This window comes from Nansenia antarctica (assembly GCF_963989245.1).
Source record: "Nansenia antarctica genome assembly, chromosome: 5".
In the NCBI taxonomy this organism is placed as follows: Eukaryota; Metazoa; Chordata; class Actinopteri; order Argentiniformes; family Microstomatidae; genus Nansenia; species Nansenia antarctica.
Window position 1 is genome coordinate 24,006,969 of NC_137690.1, and position 22,161 is coordinate 24,029,129.

General features: G+C 43.0%; 1 protein-coding gene across 1 annotated transcript in view; it reads left to right on the forward strand.

The window, feature by feature from the left end:
* The window catches only part of aifm3 (AIF family member 3), a gene marked incomplete at both ends in the record, with an annotated part of 33,404 nt that overhangs the window by 937 nt on the left and 10,306 nt on the right, over positions 1 to 22,161 (forward strand). Inside the window, 16 exons of the mRNA XM_080530920.1 lie at positions 1,490 to 1,703; positions 1,883 to 1,992; positions 2,115 to 2,224; positions 2,328 to 2,372; positions 2,462 to 2,558; positions 2,722 to 2,834; positions 3,319 to 3,405; positions 3,523 to 3,614; positions 3,742 to 3,872; positions 4,778 to 4,893; positions 5,092 to 5,163; positions 5,423 to 5,486; positions 5,716 to 5,792; positions 5,992 to 6,109; positions 6,313 to 6,411; positions 6,928 to 7,003. Of these exons, the coding sequence (XP_080387046.1) occupies positions 1,490 to 1,703; positions 1,883 to 1,992; positions 2,115 to 2,224; positions 2,328 to 2,372; positions 2,462 to 2,558; positions 2,722 to 2,834; positions 3,319 to 3,405; positions 3,523 to 3,614; positions 3,742 to 3,872; positions 4,778 to 4,893; positions 5,092 to 5,163; positions 5,423 to 5,486; positions 5,716 to 5,792; positions 5,992 to 6,109; positions 6,313 to 6,411; positions 6,928 to 7,003 (1,621 nt within the window). The remainder of the gene's footprint in view (positions 1 to 1,489; positions 1,704 to 1,882; positions 1,993 to 2,114; positions 2,225 to 2,327; positions 2,373 to 2,461; positions 2,559 to 2,721; positions 2,835 to 3,318; positions 3,406 to 3,522; positions 3,615 to 3,741; positions 3,873 to 4,777; positions 4,894 to 5,091; positions 5,164 to 5,422; positions 5,487 to 5,715; positions 5,793 to 5,991; positions 6,110 to 6,312; positions 6,412 to 6,927; positions 7,004 to 22,161) is intronic.

A 22,161-nucleotide genomic window follows, 5' to 3' on the forward strand; every position in this document is an offset into this window, starting at 1 on the left:
AAAAAATAAAAAGATTTGTCAGTCAATTGTTGGAATTTTGTATTTTATGCTCTAGGCGAGGGGTCGCCCATAGACGGCGACCCTGGAGCAATGAGGGGTTCAGTGCCTTGCTCAAGGACAGTACATTTACCTTTTTTGCATTTAGCAGACTTATTCCAAAGCGACTTACAATCGATACATACAGTATCAAGTATTTTTTTTGATATACAGTATCTACTGTATCGATACATACAGAATCAATACAGTAGATACTGTATATTTAAAAAAAACAGTCAGTATGCAAACACAGAGTGAGAACAATAGCAACAACAACAACAAAATCGCAAGAAAAAGTAATCATAGAAAGTTAATCTGGTGTTCTCCAAGTAATGTAATACTGTGTAAAAAGGTTTCTGAAAGAAGGACCAGTTGAATGTTTCAGCTCAATGTGAATCAGTAGAGTCAGTTCAAGTGAAACTGTTCATAATATCATCTTTACAGTCATTAATGTTACCGTTCTGGAAAGTTATTGCTGATAGAACTCATCATTGCTGAGGAATATGTCCTTGTTTTGTTATTTAGAATGCTCTTAAATTTACATGTTCTTAATCTTTTTCGGATATACATCACATTAAATGCATTCCATATTTGGGAGAGATTCCTCAGCAATTAAGCATACACTGATGAGCCAAAGGATTATGACCACCTGCCAGTCATTGTCAATAGTCAGAGGTCATAATGTTTTGGCTCATCAGTGTTTTCGTAACTGGAGGAATGAAGTTTGGATTTGGAACTGTTCTGATCATCCTGTGGATGGGATGATATAAAGGAATAATCCAAACAAAGTCATTGCTAACTGAAATCTAACACAATATTGAAAATTATCCTACATCTGGTCCTTAATAAGAATCTCTCTGGTAAGAGTCTGCCATAAAGAGAAGGGTGTCATATAGAATAAACCCTGTGTGAGTGTGGGGATGGAGTGCTCTCTCCTTTCCTCTCCTGCAATTGCAGTCACTCTTATGATTTTCCATTGATTTTAATTAAGACTCGCTCAGCAGGTGAAAATTCCAGCCAGATTACTGTGTAAGAACTGGATGGTCAGCACATTTTCCAGCCGAAGAGATAAAGCTGGCTGCAGTGAAAAAGGGTTACACAACCACCTCTTAAAATGTAGGAATAAAAACCTAAAGGTAACATATCAGATGTCATCAGATGCCTCCATAGGCCACAAAGACCTGTCACCCAAGAGAAAATGTGTAGAATTTGTACTTTTGACAAAGATTGTCACAACACAAATTTGCACTACCTTTACAGTAAATATTCACAATACATTTGTCATGGTCAAGTCATTTTAACTTGACAAAGCACTTTCTCCATTAGGATTTGGCTGAATAAAGACCAAATTGTTTGATTATGTAAGCCTGTGTAAAATATCAATTAAAAGTAGTAGGAAGAACTAGCGGAGAGAATAAATAACTGAGAAGTGCTTTTCTAATGGGTTCTACAGTTGAGGTTAAAGTGGAGCTAACCCTCTTGGCGAAAGAAAAGGAAGTGGATGTGATGTCACCAAATGGAAAGGCGAGCCCCTTCTCTGACTGCCGGCCCAATGGGGCGCTGGGACACTGCTCAGATGAGGACTCTGCCCCTCTCCGGCTCTACCACCAACCCAGAGACTATGTGGAGGCGTCCGTGTGTCACGTCAAGGATCTGGAAAATGGACAGTAAGATTTATAAAAAGACAATGTACTTTATTAATTTGCCTCATTACCTTCTATATCTATATATCTAAATCTTCATTGCACCATGACGTGTGTGTGTGTGTGTGTGTGCGTGCGCGTGCGTGCACGCGTGTGTGTGTGTGTGTGTGTGTGTGTGTGTGTGTGCTCTTATCCCTTTATAGGATGCGTGAGGTTGATTTGGGGAGTGGCAGAGCTCTGCTAATCAAAGAACATGGGGAGTTCTCTGCCATTGCTCACAAGTGTCCACACTATGGAGCACCGCTGGTCAAAGGTGAGTCTCCATGTTATCAACGACCTGTGTAATGTTATCATGGTTTGACTTCTCTGGTGTAAAATGAAGCTTTGGGTTTTCACGTTGGATGCCACAATGGGAAATATCTTTCTGTATTTCAGGTGTCTTGTCCAAAGGGCACGTGCGATGTCCGTGGCATGGTGCATGTTTCAACATCGCTACAGGAGACATCGAGGACTTTCCTGGACTGGACAGCTTACCCACCTTCCAGGTGACCTCCCTCGTTTGTGATATCATTCAGATTCCCTGCTTTATCCTGTCTCTCTCAGCATCCTCAAAAAAGTGTACCCATCGCTCATGTCTGTTTGCTTCAGGTCAGAATTGAAAAGGACAAGGTGATCATTCGCGCCAACAAACAGGTAAAGACATTGGGAGTATTTAGACAGATTATTGAGGTGAATTTGGAATCCTGGTTCACCTATGACCCTGTAAATGTTTCAACTTCCAGGCTCTTCAGTCCCAGAAGCGGTCAAAGCCAATGGCGAGGTGTTCGGCAGTCATTAACTCCAACACAGGCTTCAGCCATGTTCTCATCATTGGATCAGGTCAGTTGGAGTATGCTTTGTACTCTCATTAATAGTAATTCTAATAAGTCTGTTTGTGTATGTTTGAACTGTTGACATTTATCCTATGTATGTGTTTTGTTGGTTCGTATTCACATCTCAGTAAGACTCTACTACAATAAATGTGTTGGTTTTGTGTCTCAAGGTCCAGCGGGTCTGGTGTGTGCAGAGACGTTAAGACAAGAGGGCTTCACAGATCGTATCATCATGTGCACCATGGACAAACACCCTCCGTATGACAGGCCTAAACTGAGTAAGGTTTGTACAGAGACCCAGAACACAACACAGACCACAAAGGCTACTCATACAGATTTGTAATAATATTTATTTCAATTGGAAGAAGGTTTTGGAAAAAAACATTGCAAAACTGGCAATAAACCTGGATTGTCACTCATGCCAACTGTTCATGGTTACAGTTTTTATCATCTTCCTGTAGATTTCATGCTCCAAGATTCGGTCAATATGATTTTGTATTTTTGAACCCATCTTTATTCTTGTCTAAATATTGGTATAACATCATTCCTTGTAATGTTTATTTAATGTTTAATGTTTATGGGTTTTTTTGGTTGTAAAAACCTGCGGGAACATAGTCCTCTGATTTTGCAATTCTTATAATTAAAATCACTAACAACTTTGCTTTGAGGCTCGTTTGTGTTAGAAAGGTTGCATTTATTCTCTCTCTGTCACCCATTAGTGCAAGTGTTGTGCTGTGATAGGGTATAACCAACCCTCTCCCCCTTAGTCCCTAGAAAGCACAGCAGAGCAGTTAAAGCTACGCTCCATGGAGTTCCTTCAGAGCCATGACATCGAGCTGCTCACAGAGAAGGAGGTGAGACAAGGTGCCAGAACTGGTCTCAGACCAGCAATGAAGGGGAACAAATCCCCCCTGTGACATGTTGGCTAAAAGATGTTTCTTTTAACTGTGGGATGTCTTAATTTCCTGTAGGCAGTAGCAGTGGATGTCAAGACAAGGGCTGTAACATTTCAAGATGGCTTCAGGATGGAATACAAGAAGCTATTTATTGCTACAGGAAGCAAGTAAGGAGTAACAGTTGCAGTTGAATGCGGTGAAATATAATTCTGTTATGGCTTATAGAGTATGACCAGTGTTTATATGAATGATTCCTTTATTGACACTGATCCACCCCTGACTTTTGTTTGTAAGACCCAAGCCAATGAGCTACAAAGGCAAGGACATTGGCAATGTGTTTCACCTCATGACCCCTGAAGATGCCAACAGCGTAGCCAGGCTGGCCAATAACAAGAATGCTGTGGTTGTGGGAACTTCATTTGTTGGTGAGACATATGACAATACAGTATAAACAGAATATAAACAGAATTATAACAGTTCTGTTACAATTGAGTAACTTCACATTATGTGCTGCTTATACCTATGTAGTAACACTGCAATTGCTATAATAACAACATGGTTAAAGGGTCAATCTTGGATTGGTATATCCATTCTTTTTACTTTTAAATGAATTATGACCCCTGAAGATGGCCATTGATTCTTGAAGAATTTACTGTAGTATGCCTCATAAGTGTAGTACAACTGTCTTACCTCCTCAGAACCCAAAATACAAGCTTATTTTACTTCAATGTAAACAACATATAGCTTCAGCATGGTTAAAACTATCATTTTGATCTCATGGATGGTCAGTCCTTGTATCCATGAACGAATTTGAGAGTGGTTACATTTCAACAGCATCCACTTATGAAAACACAATAGACATTTTTAAGAGACAGTCATTCAACACACACATGTACAACATAGCAGAACACATCATCTTCAGCCCAATCCAATGTGTGTGTGTGTGTGGGAGGGGGGGGGGGGGGGGGGGTGAGACACTTTGTTATTATTTAAATCCCAGATGCCCCTTTAACATGTTGCAATAATGATTATGAAACAATAATTCAGTAATTGCTTTGTAATTGCATAATAATGGAGTTGAGTGAATGACAGTTGCATGTCCTACTTGTGTAAAGCTGCTCAATACAATTACAATACAATCACAAAGCTTTCACTAAATTGCTATGTTAATACATGTTAATACAATACTAATAATATTCGTATTTAATTAGTTAATACTAACTAACTAACCAAACTGTTAACTAAATTGTTACCGCACATAAAGTGTAGTGTGTGGTTAAGTGGTCATCTGTGAATGTGATACATGTGTGTCTTCTGTATTGTTTATCAGGCATGGAGGTGGCTGCTGCTCTCACAGACAAGGCCCACTCTGTCTCTATCATCGGGATCGAAGCCATCCCCTTCCGGCAAGCTCTTGGCGAGAAAGTAGGGAAAGCCATAATGAAGGTAGGGACACACTCCTGAGAAATCAGGCTGTACACACCTTACTGCAGAGCAACTTGATTAGCATTTTTACACCGAAAAATTGTATTTCAGATGACAATCACATTGTATTTTAGATTAAAATATTACATAGTCAATGGGAAAAAATTACCATAAGATAATCTTGGAGTAATACCACCGGTGTGTGCTCTGTCGTTGCAGCTGTTTGAGACGAACAGGGTGAAGTTCTACATGCAGAATGAGGTGGCGGAGATGCTCGGCCATCATGGACAGGTATTCAGAAAGTGAGAGAAACAGCCTGACATGATGAACAGTAGGACTCTCTCTCCCCTTTTCCCTGGTTAATCAAGCCCATTTTCAGAACAGACATGATTGGTCTAGGTGAACCACAGTGTGTCGGCTAAAAGAGAGGATCAACACTGGATTACTGTACTACCAAAACCTCAATTTGGAGTGTGGCTCTAGTGATACTGTACGTACTGTATGTGGCCTCACTGTTTTTTGTCAATGTTGTTTTTATGTCGTTCCACAGTTGAAAGAAGTGGTTCTGAAGAGTGGGAAAGTTCTACGGGCAGATGTGTGTGTCATTGGCACAGGTGAGACAAGCTCAAATACAGTGGGGCTGGAGGAGCACAGGAGTACTTCCTCAGCAGTCCTAGAGAACATTGACTTCACATACAACTATATTTTACACACCCGCTAGTCAATGTCCATCACTATGTTCTGATTCATGGCGGTGAAGTATCTAATAATAATAATCTAATAATTGACCTGCTCTAAATCATGTGTCTATATAGCCTATCATAATATGTCTTCACCCTGCAGGCTCCGGCCCAGCGACAGGCTTCCTGAAACAGAGCGGGGTTCACATGGACTCCAAGGGCTTCATTACCGTCAACAAGGTAAAAACTAAACAACACCACAACAAGACAGAAAACACAGCCTGTTCTGCTCTGTACTGTGCACTCGAGTTTATCTTTATTATCCCATTGGAAATAATTCATTCCATGCATGGCTGCATTACAAGGATATACAGGAATACTATGTCATTTGCAATGCAGTTATCAACTAACACACCAAATTCATCTTCCGAATTGTCAGACGATGCAGACGAATGTTGATGGCGTCTTTGCTGGAGGAGACGTGGTGACGTTTCCTTTCCCACAGCGCAGCAATAAGAAGGTGAACATCCCTCACTGGCAAATGGCCCATGTGCACGGTGAGTGTTATCATCTCCTAGAGATCAAACAACTAAGCTGCTTGTCCTCTACTGTGGACTAATTAGTATACTGATCATTTGGTTGTTCATAGTAACATTTACATGTAATAACAGTAATTACAGTAAGTACAGTATAAATTACATATATAACTTTGACCTAAAGTTGATCATGAGAACACCCTATGCTTGTGTCTGATTGACAGGAAGAGTAGCAGCACTCAGCATGATGGGAAAAGCCACTGAGATCAAAACGGTGCCTTACTTCTGGTCAGCCATGTTTGGGAAAAGCATACGCTATGCAGGTAAACAGGGCTTCTCCTCAGGAGGGAAACAACGCATGTTTTGTTTTTCTACTGTATGATTTCATTAGCTTTCAGTTGAACTGAATATGTGAAAAGTAATCGGTAACTCAGTATAAATGTCTCATTGTTTTATGAGTAGTTAAGTAGGCTACACACTCTCTGAATTCCAAATGGGCCCCCAGCCCCCAGCCCCCACTCCACAGATCCCTAAACCTAGGCACTCCTATAGATCTGAAGGGATTGGATAGATATAAGCAATATGGTGAAAACTCTGAGTAGTCTGTCAGAGGGCAAGATGTCACCATGTTGCTTACTTACACCTATCCAATCCTTTCTGATCTACAGGAGGGGATAGGCAGGGTCTGAGGCCCCCTTTAAAAAGCCTCTGTTGAGATTGTAGCTGCATCACTGCCACCTAGCTGTGAAGCCAGAGAGGTGAGCCGTCATGAAAATGGAGGTGTGTATTGGTGTTACAAACCAATGGTTCATCAGAAATTATTCATTTTTATTGTCAAGGTTACGGCGAGGGCTTTGATGATGTCGTAATCCAGGGAGATCTGGACGAGTTGAAGTTTGTGGCATTTTATACCAAGTAAGTGTATATATATATATATATACTCACCGGCCACTTCATTAGGCACACCTTGCTAGTACCGAGTTGGACCCCCTCTTGCCTTCAGAACTGCCTTAATTCTTTGTGGTATCTTCAACAAAGGTGTACCTAACAACAAAGGTGTACCTAACAGCAAAGGTGTACCTAATGAAGTGAGTGTATATCACTGGCTATCTGCAGGATTGCTGGCTTAGAGCAATTTTCTATCTTTTTTTATTATGTTTTTAATATACAATATGCAAGGTATCACTCAGCATTCTTTTTCAAAAGATCATTGCTTCAAACTACATTTAAAAATATAACCGCAAGCGGCAATGGGGCGTGTTCCTACAGATATGCCCCCATAACCATAAATGGGGTGAGATTGACAGACACAGGGTTGGCCTACAGACAGGTTGTAGATTGACAGATAGGGGGTAGACCTACAGACAGGGGGGTAGACCACTCATCTAATATGGGCCAAGTTGAACTCATGATATACTAAGCTATGATATTATGAAGTACCCTAGGACCACGGGCCTGTAAGATACCAATCACCTAATTATGGAATGATATACATAGGCTACTATGCTACAATGATAATATACACTAAGTGTAAATACAAAAATGCATTGTGGATTAACCTTCCCAGTTAATGACCATGTTGTATGCCCACGCCAAATGAAGCGTCATTATGTCACAAACGTGTCGAAAATTTCAAACATCTGTAATGTCCTTTTTTTGTTTTTTTAGATATCTTCAAATACTTTGACATAGTAACCCATTGTAGTGCCCTCTATCAGCCTGTCGACTGCCATAAAAATTGAGGTAGCAGGGCAAATTCTCAGAGTATTTGAAAATTGTTTTCTTTTCATATAATTTTCTCTGATATCTTTAAATGGATCTCTTATCCTTTAACATCCTATAGAGAGACGTGCACCACGCATGTTCATATACAATTTCGGACCAATCTGAATTTTTATACGTTTGGCCAAATTTTCCACCTCAAGAAAAATCCATCATGGCGGACCGTATGGGTTCTTGAGGCAAATATGTTCCCTATGAGGAAAGACACATATGTACCAAGTTTTATAAATGTTCATCCAACAGGGTGGAAATTCCAGCTTTTTGTTTTCATATCATTTTCTCCGCCATCTCGGAATGGATCTCTTATCCTTGAACACCCTATAGAGCAGGGGTGGGCAATTATTTTTCCCAGGGGGCCAAATGAGCAACTGAAAATATTTTGGAGGGCCGGGCCAAAATTCCGAACTCAATTATGCATAATTGCATTTTATTTCTATATAAAAAGCAGTAAATGGCATTGTTTTGACCGCTGGTAAGAGTGTATGTTATTATTTGGCAATTAAAAGGTGAGGTTAGCTTTCAAAAATATCATTTATTCAAATAGAATTTCCAAAATGATAAACAAAATGTGAAACATTTGACTCATTTTCAGTCACATTAATAACAAAGGGCATTTTGAGTTTCATGTACTATTGAAACAAGGCTTTTTTTAGCTTCCTAAAGACATCACATCATCTTTGTAGCCAAAATAAACAAGACATGTCACTTGTAACTGTGTAAAGAAAAGTGTCCCAGTTTTGTAGCCTTTTTGACTTTACATGCCTATATTAAACATTTAATGTTTTCAGAACTGTGCACAAAAAAAGTGTCCCATTTCACTTGTTATATTTCCACATTTTAGTGTTCTTCAGTTCTTTGTTTTCATTCAGTGTGAGAAATCCAGTCTCTGTTGAGCTTTAACAAGTCCATCAAAGTCAGGTTGAATGTCTGAGGTGGAGATGCGAAGCACAGCTGACAGATGTTCATCAGTGAGAGAGAATCTGTACCTGGATTTGGTAAACTTCATGACTGAGAATGTCTGTTCACATATGTAGGTGGATCCAAAGAGAACCAATATCTTCTGAGCATGTCTCCTCATGTTTTGAAAGTTCTCCTCCTTGAGAGCAGAGTAGAACTCTAGCAGTGATGCTGACTTGAAGTGCTCTTTCAGTAGTGAATCAGACTGCAGGTCAATGAGTTCAAGCTGAACATCAGTGGGTGCACTATCAACACTGCAGGTAACGGGAGAGGAAACCAGCTGCATTTCATCCTCAACCTTTTTGAAATCTTGAAAACGCCTTGAAAATTCACCATGCAGTGCTCCTAACATTGATGAATACCTGTGCCGGTGATCAGCTGATGGTTTGACTTCTTTCAGGGTTTTCATGTGTTCGAGATTGTTGCTGCCTAGTTGCCTTGAAATGAATTGCAACTTTGTCATGAAGGCTTTCACATGGCTATGCATTTCATGAACAAAAAGGCCCTTTAGTCCTTGGGCCAAACCCCCAAATTGAACATTTCACTACCAAATTCTGGGCAAATCCTAGATGTGATTTTCTTATTCCTATACATCCCTAGATTATGTTTTGATATGATAGACCTTTTGGATTGGCAGCTTATTAGTAGTTATCACCTCGTAAAGGTACGGAGTGCTTTTTTCAAAACCGGAGTTTTGCCTAGAAAAGTCCCCTGCCATATCTTGCTCCCCTTCGTATGATTCGCGCCTAGCTGTGGTGTGGTTGTGATAGAGACATGAGCCTTTTCATGTTCTTTATGCGCCTGAGTCTCCTAAACACGTAGAGACCAACCCCGAGTCGATCAATGATTCCTACGATGAGCTATGGTAACTTTACCGCACCTACCCCCTACCGATGAATGCCTAATTTTTGCGGTTTTCCGGAGGTATTGTGCGGTAGGTGCGGGAAAGTTACCATAGCTCAGCGTAGGAAGCTCTGATCGACTCGGGGTTGGTCTCTACGTGTTCAGGAGACCCAGGCGCATAAAGCAAATCTGGCTCATGTCTCTATCACAAGCACAGCCCGAGCTATGCGCGACTGACGCGAAGGGGAGCAGAATATGGCCGGGGACTTTTTGATGAGTAAAACATGTTACCTAATAGATATCACCATGAAACTTCCCCAGTTGATTACTTACATTGAGACAATCATTTTTTGTATTACAAGTTTTCAGAAATGTTCTGTTTAAATATGCAAATGATGTATTATCTACTTAAAATATGAGTTAATTTGCATATCTTTAAAGAACATTTGGACCACAGATTGGATAAAGACAGTAATTAATTACTATACATCCCTAGATTATTATTTGATGTGATAGACCTTGTTGGACCTTGTTGTTGGTAGTTTAATACCTTATCCCCTCTTAAAGTATGGACTGCTGTCATTTAAAATGTGTGTTAGCCTACGTTCTGTACGGGAGTGGACCCGAATGCAGGACACTGAGGCGGAGGCAGATGAACAGTTACATTTATTTAGCCCACAAGGCAGTGAAAGCTGTAGGTGTATGGAGTCCGGTGGTAGGTCTGGTCCAAAATTGGGAGATGTTTTCTGATTTCTGCCGCCCTCAACAAAGTTCTCCATAAGTCCAGGTTTTGGGGTGACACCAGGTTTGAGTTGGAGTCATCATCAGAGCAGTGGATGATGCTGTCCATGATCAGAGCAGTGGGTGATGCTGTCCATGATCAGAGCAGTGGATGATGCTGTCCATGATCAGAGCAGTGGATGATGCTGTCCATGACAGAGCAGTGGATGATGCTGTCCATCATCAGAGCAGTGGATGATGCTGTCCATCATCAGAGCAGTGGATGATGCTGTCCATGATCAGAGCAGTGGATGATGCTGTCCATGATCAGAGCAGTGGATGATGCTGTCCATCATCAGAGCAGTGGATGATGCTGTCCATGACAGAGCAGTGGATGATGCTGTCCATGATCAGAGCAGTGGATGATGCTGTCCATCATCAGAGCAGTGGATGATGCTGTCCATGATCAGAGCAGTGGATGATGCTGTCCATGATCAGAGCAGTGGATGATGCTGTCCATCATCAGAGCAGTGGATGATGCTGTCCATGCCGCTTTCTTGGCAGGTTGCTGCTGCATTCACCTGAAGTTGGATCCATCGTTAGACTTACACTTACTGCTGATGATGTGGGTCTCTGAAATAGAGGAATACATCTAGTTTGACATTAAATTACCAACCTTACTCTAAACTAAAATATTGTCAGGGTGCAGTAATTGGGGCAGATCTCATTACAACAGAGGGGCTACAAACAAGGAATCTTCTGTAAATTTAATGTAAATTAAGTTACATTAATATTACTACAATATAAAACCCTGTCTCAAGCCTGGGCACACAACAGGCTACTTTGCTAGTTTAGCTAGCTAACTAAAGTGTTATTAACTATAAATAATAATAATGCATTTTATTTGTATTGCACTTTTCATTCAAAAGAATCTCAAAATAAATCACAAAAATGAACACAGTTCAACAGTCAAAGGCCTGTCTTAAAAGAGTCCAGGCTCTGTACTGCCCTTAGCTGGCTAGGAAGGCTGTTCCACAGGCTCTGTACTGCCCTTAGCTGGCTAGGAAGGCTGTTCCACAGGCTCTGTACTGCCCTTAGCTGGCTAGGAAGGCTGTTCCACAGGCTCTGTACTGCCCTTAGCTGGCTAGGAAGGCTGTTCCACAGGCTCTGTACTGCCCTTAGCTGGCTAGGAAGGCTGTTCCACAGGCTCTGTACTGCCCTTAGCTGGCTAGGAAGGCTGTTCCACAGGCTCTGTACTGCCCTTAGCTGGCTAGGAAGGCTGTTCCACAGGCACGGCGGAGCCGAACAGAAGGCTCGGTCCCCCATGGTGCGGAGCCTGGTATTGGGGACCTGGAGGAGCAAACTGTTTGAAGACCTGAGGGTGCGGGTGGAGGTTTGTGGAGTGATGAGTTCTTGTAGATAGGGAGGTGCGTGTCCGTTGATGCATTTATGGGTGAGAAGAAGGACTTTGTAGTCAACCCTGAATGAGACAGGGAGCCAGTGTAGTGAGTGTAGAACGGGGGTTATGTGCTTGTATTTGTGGACTCTCGTCAGGATCCTGGCAGCGCTGTTCTGGATGTATGGCAGCTTCTGTATGCTTTTGCCAGGAATCCCGATGAAGAGCGGATTGCAGTAGTCAAAGGCATGGACAAGTTCTCTGCATCTGACAGGGTTAGAGTGGGACGGAGTTTGGAAATATTTCTGAGATGATAGAAGGAGGTTTTGCACAGGTGTTTTATATGGTCACTGAAGGTCAGGTGAGGGTCAAACCTAACCCCCAGATTTGAGACTGAGGAGGAGAAGGGGATGACTTGACCCTCGAAGGGGAGCTGTGAGATGGGCGAAGACTGAACCTGGTGTGGGGTGCCAACAAGAAGAGCTTCGGATTTGTTACTGTTTAACTGAAGGAAGTTGTTGTTCATCCATGCCTTTATCTCCTCAAGACAGGTGGTGAGACATGACATGGCTGCAGAGGGGCTTGGGGCAGTTTTAATGTAGAGCTGTGTGTCATCAGCATAACAATGGAAAGACATCCCATATCTGGTGATGACACGACGAAGAGGATGGGGCCGAGAACCGACCCCTGTGGAACACCACAGGTAACAGGGAGAAGTCTGGACTTGCATCCTCCCAGTGAGACGTATTCAGTCCTGCCAGAGAGATAGGACTGAAACCACTTCAGTGCAGAGTCTGAGAGTCCAATGGTGGTGTGGAGGCGCTCTAGGAGGATAGTGTGATCCACCATGTCAAATGCTGCTGTCAGGTCCAGGAGGATGTCATTAGCAGTTCATTCGTCACCCTTAGCATAGCCGTTTCTATACTGTGGGCTGAGCGAAAGCCTGACTGAAATCTTTCAAACAGGTTGTTGTGTTTGAGGTGATCCTGGAGTTGGGAAGCAACTTCCTTCACTAGCACCTTGGACAGGAAGGCAAGGTTGGTGTATGACTTGAGCAGAGCAGTGGGAATGGGGTCCAGGGCGCAAGTGCATGATTTCATTCCTCTAAGGATTTCCATAATGTGGCTCTGTTGAACCTCTGTGAAACATGGGAGAGATGGCAAACTCCCAGGCGAGGGGTTGGTAGCAGAGGGAGACAGAGAGGAAGAGCTGGGCATCAGAGAGCGAATGTTGTTGACCTTGGATCTGAAAAAGTCAATGAAGCTGTTACATCGCTGCTCTGTAGCCTCAGTAGTGGGAGATGGTTGTGGCTTCAGGAGATGATTTATGGTAGAAAAAACTAGCTAGCTAGTTATAATAATAATAATAATAATAATAATAATAATAATAATAACTTGCATTTATATAGCACCTTTCAGGGAACCCAAGGTCGCTTCGTTATCTAACCAGCTATACATTACCACTAACTCTAAACTAGCTTGCTAGCTAAAGTTACCTGAGGTAACTTACCTCTAAATATGGATCTGGCTGGGGCTAAGTTAATTTATTTGAGGAGGTAAACACACACTTTATTTGTTTTAAGCACTTTGTTTTAGATTTTTATTCTGGAAAACTATGTAAATTAATGCATATTTTAAGTAGATAATGTATCATTTGTATATTTAAACATACAAATTCAGAAAACAATAAATGTACCCATCCATGGGTTTGACCTTTCATCTGACTCCGCCTCAGTGTCCTGCATTCGGGTCCACAAGTCCCCTGCCATATTTTGCTCCCCTTCACGTCAGTCGCGCATAGCTCGGGCTGTGCTTGTGATAGAGACATGAGCCAGGTTAGCTTTATGCGCCTGGGTCTCCTGAACACGTAGAGACCAACCCCGAGTCGATCAGAGCTTCCTACGCTGAGCTATGGAAACTTTCCCGCACCTACCGCACAATACCTCCGGAAAACCGCAAAAAGTAGGCATTCATCGGTAGGGGGTAGGTGCGGGAAAGTTACCATAGCTCATCGTAGGAATCATTGATCGACTCGGGGTTGATCTCTACGTGTTTAGGAGACTCAGGCGCATAAAGAACATGAAAAGGCTCATGTCTCTATCACAACCACACCACAGCTAGGCGCGAATCATACGAAGGGGAGCAAGATATGGCAGGGGACTTTTCTAGGCAAAACTCCGGTTTTGAAAAAAGCGCTCCGTACCTTTACGAGGTGATAACTACTAATAAGCTGCCAATCCAAAAGGTCTATCATATCAAAACATAATCTAGGGATGTATAGGAATAGGAAAATCACATCTAGGATTTGCCCAGAATTTGGTAGTGAAAAATGGTTTGGCCCAAGGACTACTTGCCCTGCAGTTGTGTGTTCAGTTCATTCATCATTGCAGTCACATCAACAGCAAATGATAAATCTGCCATCCAGTCCTCATCAGACAGCTCTGGGATGGTTTTGCCTTTCATCTCCCAAAACTCCTGTATCTCTGATTTCAGAACCCAAAACCTTTTTAGCACTTTGCCCAGGCTGAGCCATCTGACAGCTGTGTGGTACCTGACATCACCATGTTCGCTCTCTTGCTCCTCCAATAGTGAAACAAACTGCCTGTGATTTAATGCTCGCGCTCTAATGAAATTAACTGTTGTAGTAACAACATCAACCACATGGCTAAGTTTTAGCACTGACTTGCACAACGCTTGCTGATGAATAATACAATGTATAAACACCAATTTCTGCTCTGCGTTGAGTTCACTCACTTTATCTTGCCTTCTTTTCAAAAGTGTAGGATATTTTCTCTGTTTCAGTGATACAAGAAGAGATGAAAACTTCTGGCCCAGGTTAAAAGTATTTATTCAAAAAGGTCGGGTCTTCAGATTACAGGCACACTTAAACAGTCACAGTCGAGATAGTCAAAAAAGCAGGCCGCTCGCGCCTCTGCACGGAAGTCTTATAGCTCTCCTCCTAGGCCTCTGATTGGCCTAGACCCTTGGGGGCGTGCATATGCGTGTGTGTGTGACTGCGCATGCGCAACAATGGATTCTCAAATCTCCCCGCGATCATCTGTAATAATATGTATGTATATATATATATATATATATACATGTAATATGTGTAAAAATATACGTTAATATATGTGTGTTATATGTGTAAGATATACGTTATATAAGAAGGCTATTAATATGTGTAAAAATATACTACACATCCCCCCTCGGACCACCCAGAGGGTGTTCCGAAACTAAATGATCACATAAACCAAAACAAAAACACAAACCCCACATATCACAGCTAAGAAAATATAAAAAAAATTAAAAAAATAAAAAATAAAAAAACAAAAAACAAAAAATAACTAATAAGAACCCAAAGACATCATGCAAAAAATAGAAATCAACCAATAACAAAAAGAATCTTGAAAATAACAACCACAATTAAACTAAACACAATCCATCATGCACAAATTAACATAGAAACTTCCAACGACCGATGTTTTCTTTGTCCTTGAAGCGTCGGGGTCAGAGGTTACTAGCACTTGTACCCAGTTGGAGAACAGCCTTTACCGCTGTCTCAGATTGATATCCTTTCCCAGTCAAGAGCGTTTTCTTCGTTGCGCTAGGAACAGAACCGCTTTCCTATCTTTGCATAACCACCACACCACTTCTCAACTGACATCAATCACATGATATAGAAAGAAACAAACAGTAATCGACGCAAATAATCACAAAACTTCACTTAATAAACAAATCATCAAAAGAGGAAACAAAATCAGAAAGCAAAACAGAATCCAGCTTTTGCTCCTCAGCTACGTTGGTCAACACCAAAGCATTAATAGGAATATCCGAAATACACTTTCCAAAACATTTGATCAAAATACCAAGTAACATAATACAGATGATAATGACAACAAAAATAATAGCGACGGACCTGATCATATTACCAATACCTGAAAAAGCAGAATCAAAGAAATCTAACATATTCCAACCGTGTTCTTTATGTAAATCCTCAACACCCTTCTTGTTAGATTCATGAAAATCATGCAAAGCGTTACCAGAATCCGAAATATAACTGCAGCATTCACCGCCTATCAAAGCACAAGTACCACCCTGACTGGCCAAAATAATGTCCAAAGCCATTCTATTTTGGAGAGCTACATTCTTAGTTTCAGTCAATTCAGTGGCCAGGGCAGACACTACAGCATCCGAAGCATTAATGTGTTTTTCAAGAACGGATGATAAGGCACTTAATTCAGTCTGAGTGTTGTAGACACCATAACTTGGGAATATTAGGCCAAAAAACTTCTGAGCGGCAGACAACGCCCTACGACTACGATGGGTTGCTTGTTTGTGAAGTACAGACATCTCCTCCCGAGTAACTTTCCTAATCAAAGGTATCAGATGAGCCAAATAACAACCACCCTCAATGAAAGCAGGAAGCTTAGAGAATGCATCATTATCACACACAAGAAACACATGTTCCGGGAGTTGAAGCTCCGTACCAGGATACGAGAAAATGGTTCCACCTACACAAGACGCAGCCCCTAACTGACGAACCGAGCTGATCTTGGGCCGTACTTGAATGTCAATACAGGTTGTAACATTTACGAGAGGCATGACTCTAAGCTGCGTGGTGCCTCTCTGCCGTCTGGTAGTATTGGTATCATGTAATTTCATTTGAGGCACCATAGCACAATCAACAACTTTACATTTTAATCCAGAAATAACAACTGAACCCCTCCACCGTGTAGAAGTCACACTCCCAGAACATGACAGATGAGGACTCAATGCAGTACCATTTAATTGAGCGAACATAGCTTGGATAATATATATCTTCTTCGGACCTGTTGGTTGTGACAAATGTGTAAGCCTATCAATAATAACCTTCCCCACACCGCTAGGCCTATGGTGTTTGTTAACCGCTGCTGTCAGACGTTCCAACACACCAATATCCACACCTGCATAGGAAGAATTTAAAGGAACCAGAATCGTGCTGGGCTGACAAGAAGAGCTCTGGTTCTTGCCCTGTAAAACAAATGGGGCTAAACCCTGCCAATTATAATGAAGCCATTCTGCTTTAGTTAACGGTATGGGGAAAAACATAGGAGCAGACGCACTTACAGGGACCTGTTGACAAATCCAGCAATCAGAATAATTCATTTTTGAAGCAAAATCTTTCATGATACTAGTGGCAGAATTAGGGTGGGACCGTGTCCCCAGGTGATTAGAATCATACAACAAATAATCGTCAGTAGCAACTACAATCGCCTTCGTAGGAGCCTTCACAGCAACATTTTCAACCTTTCCTGGTAACTCATCGTGAACATATTTATGCACCAATGTCTCACAGTCCGAGGTCCTATAGTGGTGTGGATAGTCAGGCCTGGTCCTACAAATTATGTCCTTGAAATTGTTGGATTTACTAGACACCGGTTCACCGATATCACGTCTAGCACACCAATACGAGCTCTCTTCCTGGTCAACATTAGTTAATGTCACACGAGTTTCTTGCATGTTGCTTGAGTACTGATCAAGTGTAATATATGTAGTATCCAATAAATACCACTCGCTCTCTTCGGCGGTATAGATCAAACAATCATCAATAGTACAACGTGAATGTGGGCAAGTAAAAGCTCTACTTGCGATGACCATTCTTCTCTGACGTCCAGGCATAACAGTGTGTGAGTAAAGTGTAACATTGTCCAAAGAAGTCAATGGGGTAGGAACACTAAGGGGTATATCAGTCTCTGAAACGGCATGGCTTGAGTTTCCTCCTAATTGGCCTTGGTGTTTTACGGGGTCTGACTGGTTGAGGTGTATCACTGACAGGTCTGTGTCTCTCAATGGTACCTCGGTCCGGGCATCCGCCCGGGTTGCTGACATCTCCATCTGGAGCATTGTCAGGGTCGGAAGGGGTGACAACAGGGGCAACACCAGGCTCGGTAGAACCCCCAAGAGGGGTGTCGCAGTCACTGGATCCTTCACGGTCTCCGTTGACCCACTCATCAGTGGGCTGGACAGGGTCTGGGACGAGGCCCCCGGCATCATCTGCATCATGACGCAGATACTCACCAACATCTTCGTCAGCCTGCATGTCCAAGCTGTGGACTTCCTCGTCCCCAGGGATCTCCTCACCATCCTGCTGAGGTTCTCCCTCATCGTCCTCATTGGGCGCCTTGATGCAGTGATGAACGTGATACCAGGTGGGGGACCCCTTGATCTGGAGGGCAGTCCCAGTGCACCGAACGACCTCGTAAGGTCCTTCCCGTCGAGCCTCATGCCACTTCCGTCTGTAGACCTTCACGTATACCTTGTCACCCGGTTGCAACGCGTCCTTCCTCTCCTGTGCGTTCACCTCCTCCTCACGTTCCTGTTTGTGGAGCACATAAGAAGAGATACTCTTTTGCCGGTTAGTCATGTACTGTACATAGGCTTTCATGTCACTCTCCAGGAGAGCCAAACTTGGCCCTTTCCCACTGGTTCGTACACAGGGAGCTGTCATTATCCTCCCCATTACCAGTTCATGGGGAGTCAAGTGCAGCCCTCGAATCTCACTGGAACGACAGGCCATCAATGCAAGAGGGAGTCCTTCCAACCAATTAAGACCTGTATGCTTACAGACCTTAGAAAGACGGTTCTTAAGGACCCCGTTCATCCTCTCTACTATCCCCTGGCTTTGAGGTGAGTAAATACACCCAAGTCTCTGCTTGATTCCCAACTTTTGTAGTATAAGCTTTACCGTCTTATCCACAAATTCCTTACCATTGTCTGACGATATCCTATCTGGAATTCCAAACCTAGGCATGACTTCCCTGCATAGGAACTTTGCTACAGACTGAGCATCCTTTCTTCGAGTGGGGCAAGCTTCTACCCATCTGCTGAACCTGTCTACTACAACTAGCATGTACCTGTATCCTGCAATAGGTTGAATCATGTCCACATAATCAATCACTAAATGTTTCATTGGCCCGTTTGGGGTAGGGATATGCCCAGTTCCCACTGGTATTCCAGGTCTGATATTGTTCTTCAAACAGACCACACATTGACCAAGGACATGGTCTATTTGTTCCAACAAATATGGAGCCCAAAAACCATATTCCTTGGTGATCTTGCGTCTTACCTCCCCCCTGGACACATGTGCTAATCCATGAGCTTCCTGTATCAGTACGCCTAATAAATCTGGGGGTGCCACAACCAGCCCCTCATGATTTCTCCATAGACCTGTGTCATCCTGACTAGCTCCTCTTGTTAACCATAAGTTTTTGTCTAGCGCATTTGCCTCACTCTGTAACATCAACAAATCCTCAAGCGTGACCATGCCCTGTAACTGTACTTCATGTGTGACCAGCAGAACTTTACCTGCTTTGTCTGCTCCTGTAATAGCTTTGGCTGCATCATCTGCAGCCCTGTTACCTTGTGTGACATGTGATGAGTCAGATCTGTGTGCGGCACACTTTACTATGGCTAATTCCCTTGGTTTCATCATGGCTTGTAACAGCTTCATGATTTGAGCGTGGTGCTGAATAGGCGAACCATCAGTTTTCTTAAAACCCCGTCCCTTCCATACAGCTCCATGTAAATGACACACATTGTGGGCATAGGCAGAGTCGGTGTATACTGTCACTCTTTGTCCGGTTCCCAAATTGCATGCTTCTGTGAGGGCAATCAATTCAGCCAACTGAGCTGAACAAGGCTGAGGAACAGCCTCGGCCTGTTCTACAATGAACTTCGAATTTTGGGATCGGACTATGGCATACCCGGCACGTAAATGTTCTCCTACCCGGTAACAAGATCCATCAGTCCAATACTCAACGTCAGCTTCCTTTAAAGGCAAAGCTAGTAGATCTGCTCTAAGCTTAGAGTACCTCGTAGCTTCCTTCACACAATCGTGTGGTTCCCCATCTTCTGGGGTTGGCAAGGTCTCTGCTGGGTTAAGTGTGTTACATCTTAGTAAGGTTACATCTTCCCTTTCCAACATCCTGTAATAATCCCTAATCCTAGGCATCGTCAAAGTGTACTTGCCTTGATTCAAGAGGTTCCTTAGACTGTGGTGGCAGAGAATGGTAATTGGGTACCCCATTGTTAAGGCTGTTGCCTTCTCGTACATAAGATAAGCCCCGGCCATTGCTCTGTAACATGGCGCGAAACCCATTTCTACCTCTGAATATGCGACAGAGTAATAGGCTATGGGCTGTGGACTAGGTCCAATGCCTGTTGGTTGCGTAAGAACAGCGCAGGCATACTTCCCCTCGGCTGAAGAAGAAACATACAATCCAAATTCTTTGGAATAATCTGGAAGCGCTAAAGCTGGCGCTTCTTGCAATTTGTGTTTAATTGTCTCAAACGCCAAATCAGCTTCCCTTGTCCAAGTAATGCAAGATTGGAGGTTATCACTACCTGTTTCCTTAATCATCCCCCTCAATGGAGCGACTAGTCTAGAGTAATCCTCCACCCATGCTGAACTATACCCAGTAATGCCCAAAAACATCATCATTTCCCTAACCGTTCGTGGTTTTGGAGCCTTCTGAATAGCTTCCAAATGTTCATTTGTGACGCTGCGATGTCCCTGCGTAATGGATTGTCCTAAGTAAGTTACCTTTTCCTGACAATACTGTAGCTTTTTTTTAGACACCTTGTGTCCCTTCTCCGCCAAAACCTTTAACAGTTTGACGGAATCCCTGTGACATGTTTCTTCATCTGGGGCACAAAGGAGTATGTCATCCATGTACTGAATGGCAGTACTACTTATCATCTGTTCTAACCCGTCTAAGTCCTCCCTTAAGACCTGATTAAAAACATGAGGACTGTGTTTGTACCCCTGTGGCATTCTGGTATATTGATAATGCTGACCTTTGTAGGTAAACCCAAATAACCCTTGACTTTCTACACTAAGAGGTATAGAAAAGAAAGCCCCGCATAAATCAATCACTGTAAATACTTTGGCTGTAGATGGAATCTGAGTTAACAGCACATGAGGATCAGGAACTTCAGCTGGATAGCTGACGACTACCTCATTCACAGCCCGTAGGTCATGTACCAGACGATATGAACCATCAGGTTTCGTCACTGGCAGAAGAGGTGTATTGCTTAACGGATATTGAGTTATCTTCAGGACTCCTGCCTCTAACAGTCCTTTGATCTGTGGCTCAATTCCATCAATTGCTTCCTGTTTCAATGGGTATTGGTTTTTCCAAGGGGGTTCTGCACCCGGTATGAGTTCAACTCTCAATGGACGAGCTGATTTCACAAATCCAATGTCTGTACTGTTCTTTGCCCACAGGTCGGCTGGCACGTTCTGCATCATTTCTTCTCTGAGGTCTCTGTCAGCTTGTACAGGAAGGATTAGCTGGTTCATTAGCTTCACAGTCTGCGGATGTCCTATTCCTTGAGCAGAGATCATCAGTTTTGTGAACTGTCCATCAATGCTCCTCCAGATAGCAGGGTTTTCTTTTGTCGTTACAAATCTGGCTTTTTCTGAGTCTGCCATCATTGCCCCTAAATGCTTCTGCTTATAGTGTTCAGATATCATAAGTGTCACATGAGGGATGCTACCCTCAATCTTATGCTCCTGATCTAGATAAGTGTCACTGTTTATCTTCATAGCCACTCCCTGAGGGCCTAGGATTATACAACTTGCACTAAGCTGTACCTGTTTTGGCTGATGCTTCAGCCACTCATCTGGGGTTGCATCTGCAACTTCTCTAAAATACTGGAGTGTACAATGCAATGGATCAGTAGGCCTTCTGGCCTCTGCCATGTGTGCCAGGATATAATTGTCCCACATCCTTGCTGGTTCCATTAGGTCTGGGCTAAGCCCTCCCACCCAATATACCATAGATGCGTTGTTGTCCATCATGACAGACAGTTGTCTGTTCTCTTGTGGCACTGTCACCTGACAGCCGTCCGGTGTGCATTTCACGGTACAATTTAACTGGCATAGTGCATCTCTCCCTAGTAGCCCTATTGGCGTGTGTTCTGATACAAGTATTGACAGATTTGCTCTCTGTCCTTTGTACTCTAAGCTTACAAGCTCAGTAGTAGGGATCAGCTGTTTAATTCCCTCGAATCCGATTGTCTTCACATATCTCCCAGACATAGGAAGGTGCGTGGCGTCTTCAGGCTTCAGACAGGTGTAGGCTGCTCCACTGTCCACCATCAATTCTAATGGACGTTGGTTGACCGACACCCATATTGTAGGTTCATCTTCAGGCCTGTTTGTCACCACCAGCTGGCACCCCCCTTTCGGATCTTCTGGGCACCCCTATAGCGCAGCTGCTGGGCCTCCATAGGGGTTCACCACTCCTGGAGCCGGTGCAGCAGGGGGCTTATTTCCTCCTTTCTGTTTCCCCCCTGCGCCCCCCTGGTTCTTCTTAAAGCAGGTACGTTTTAAG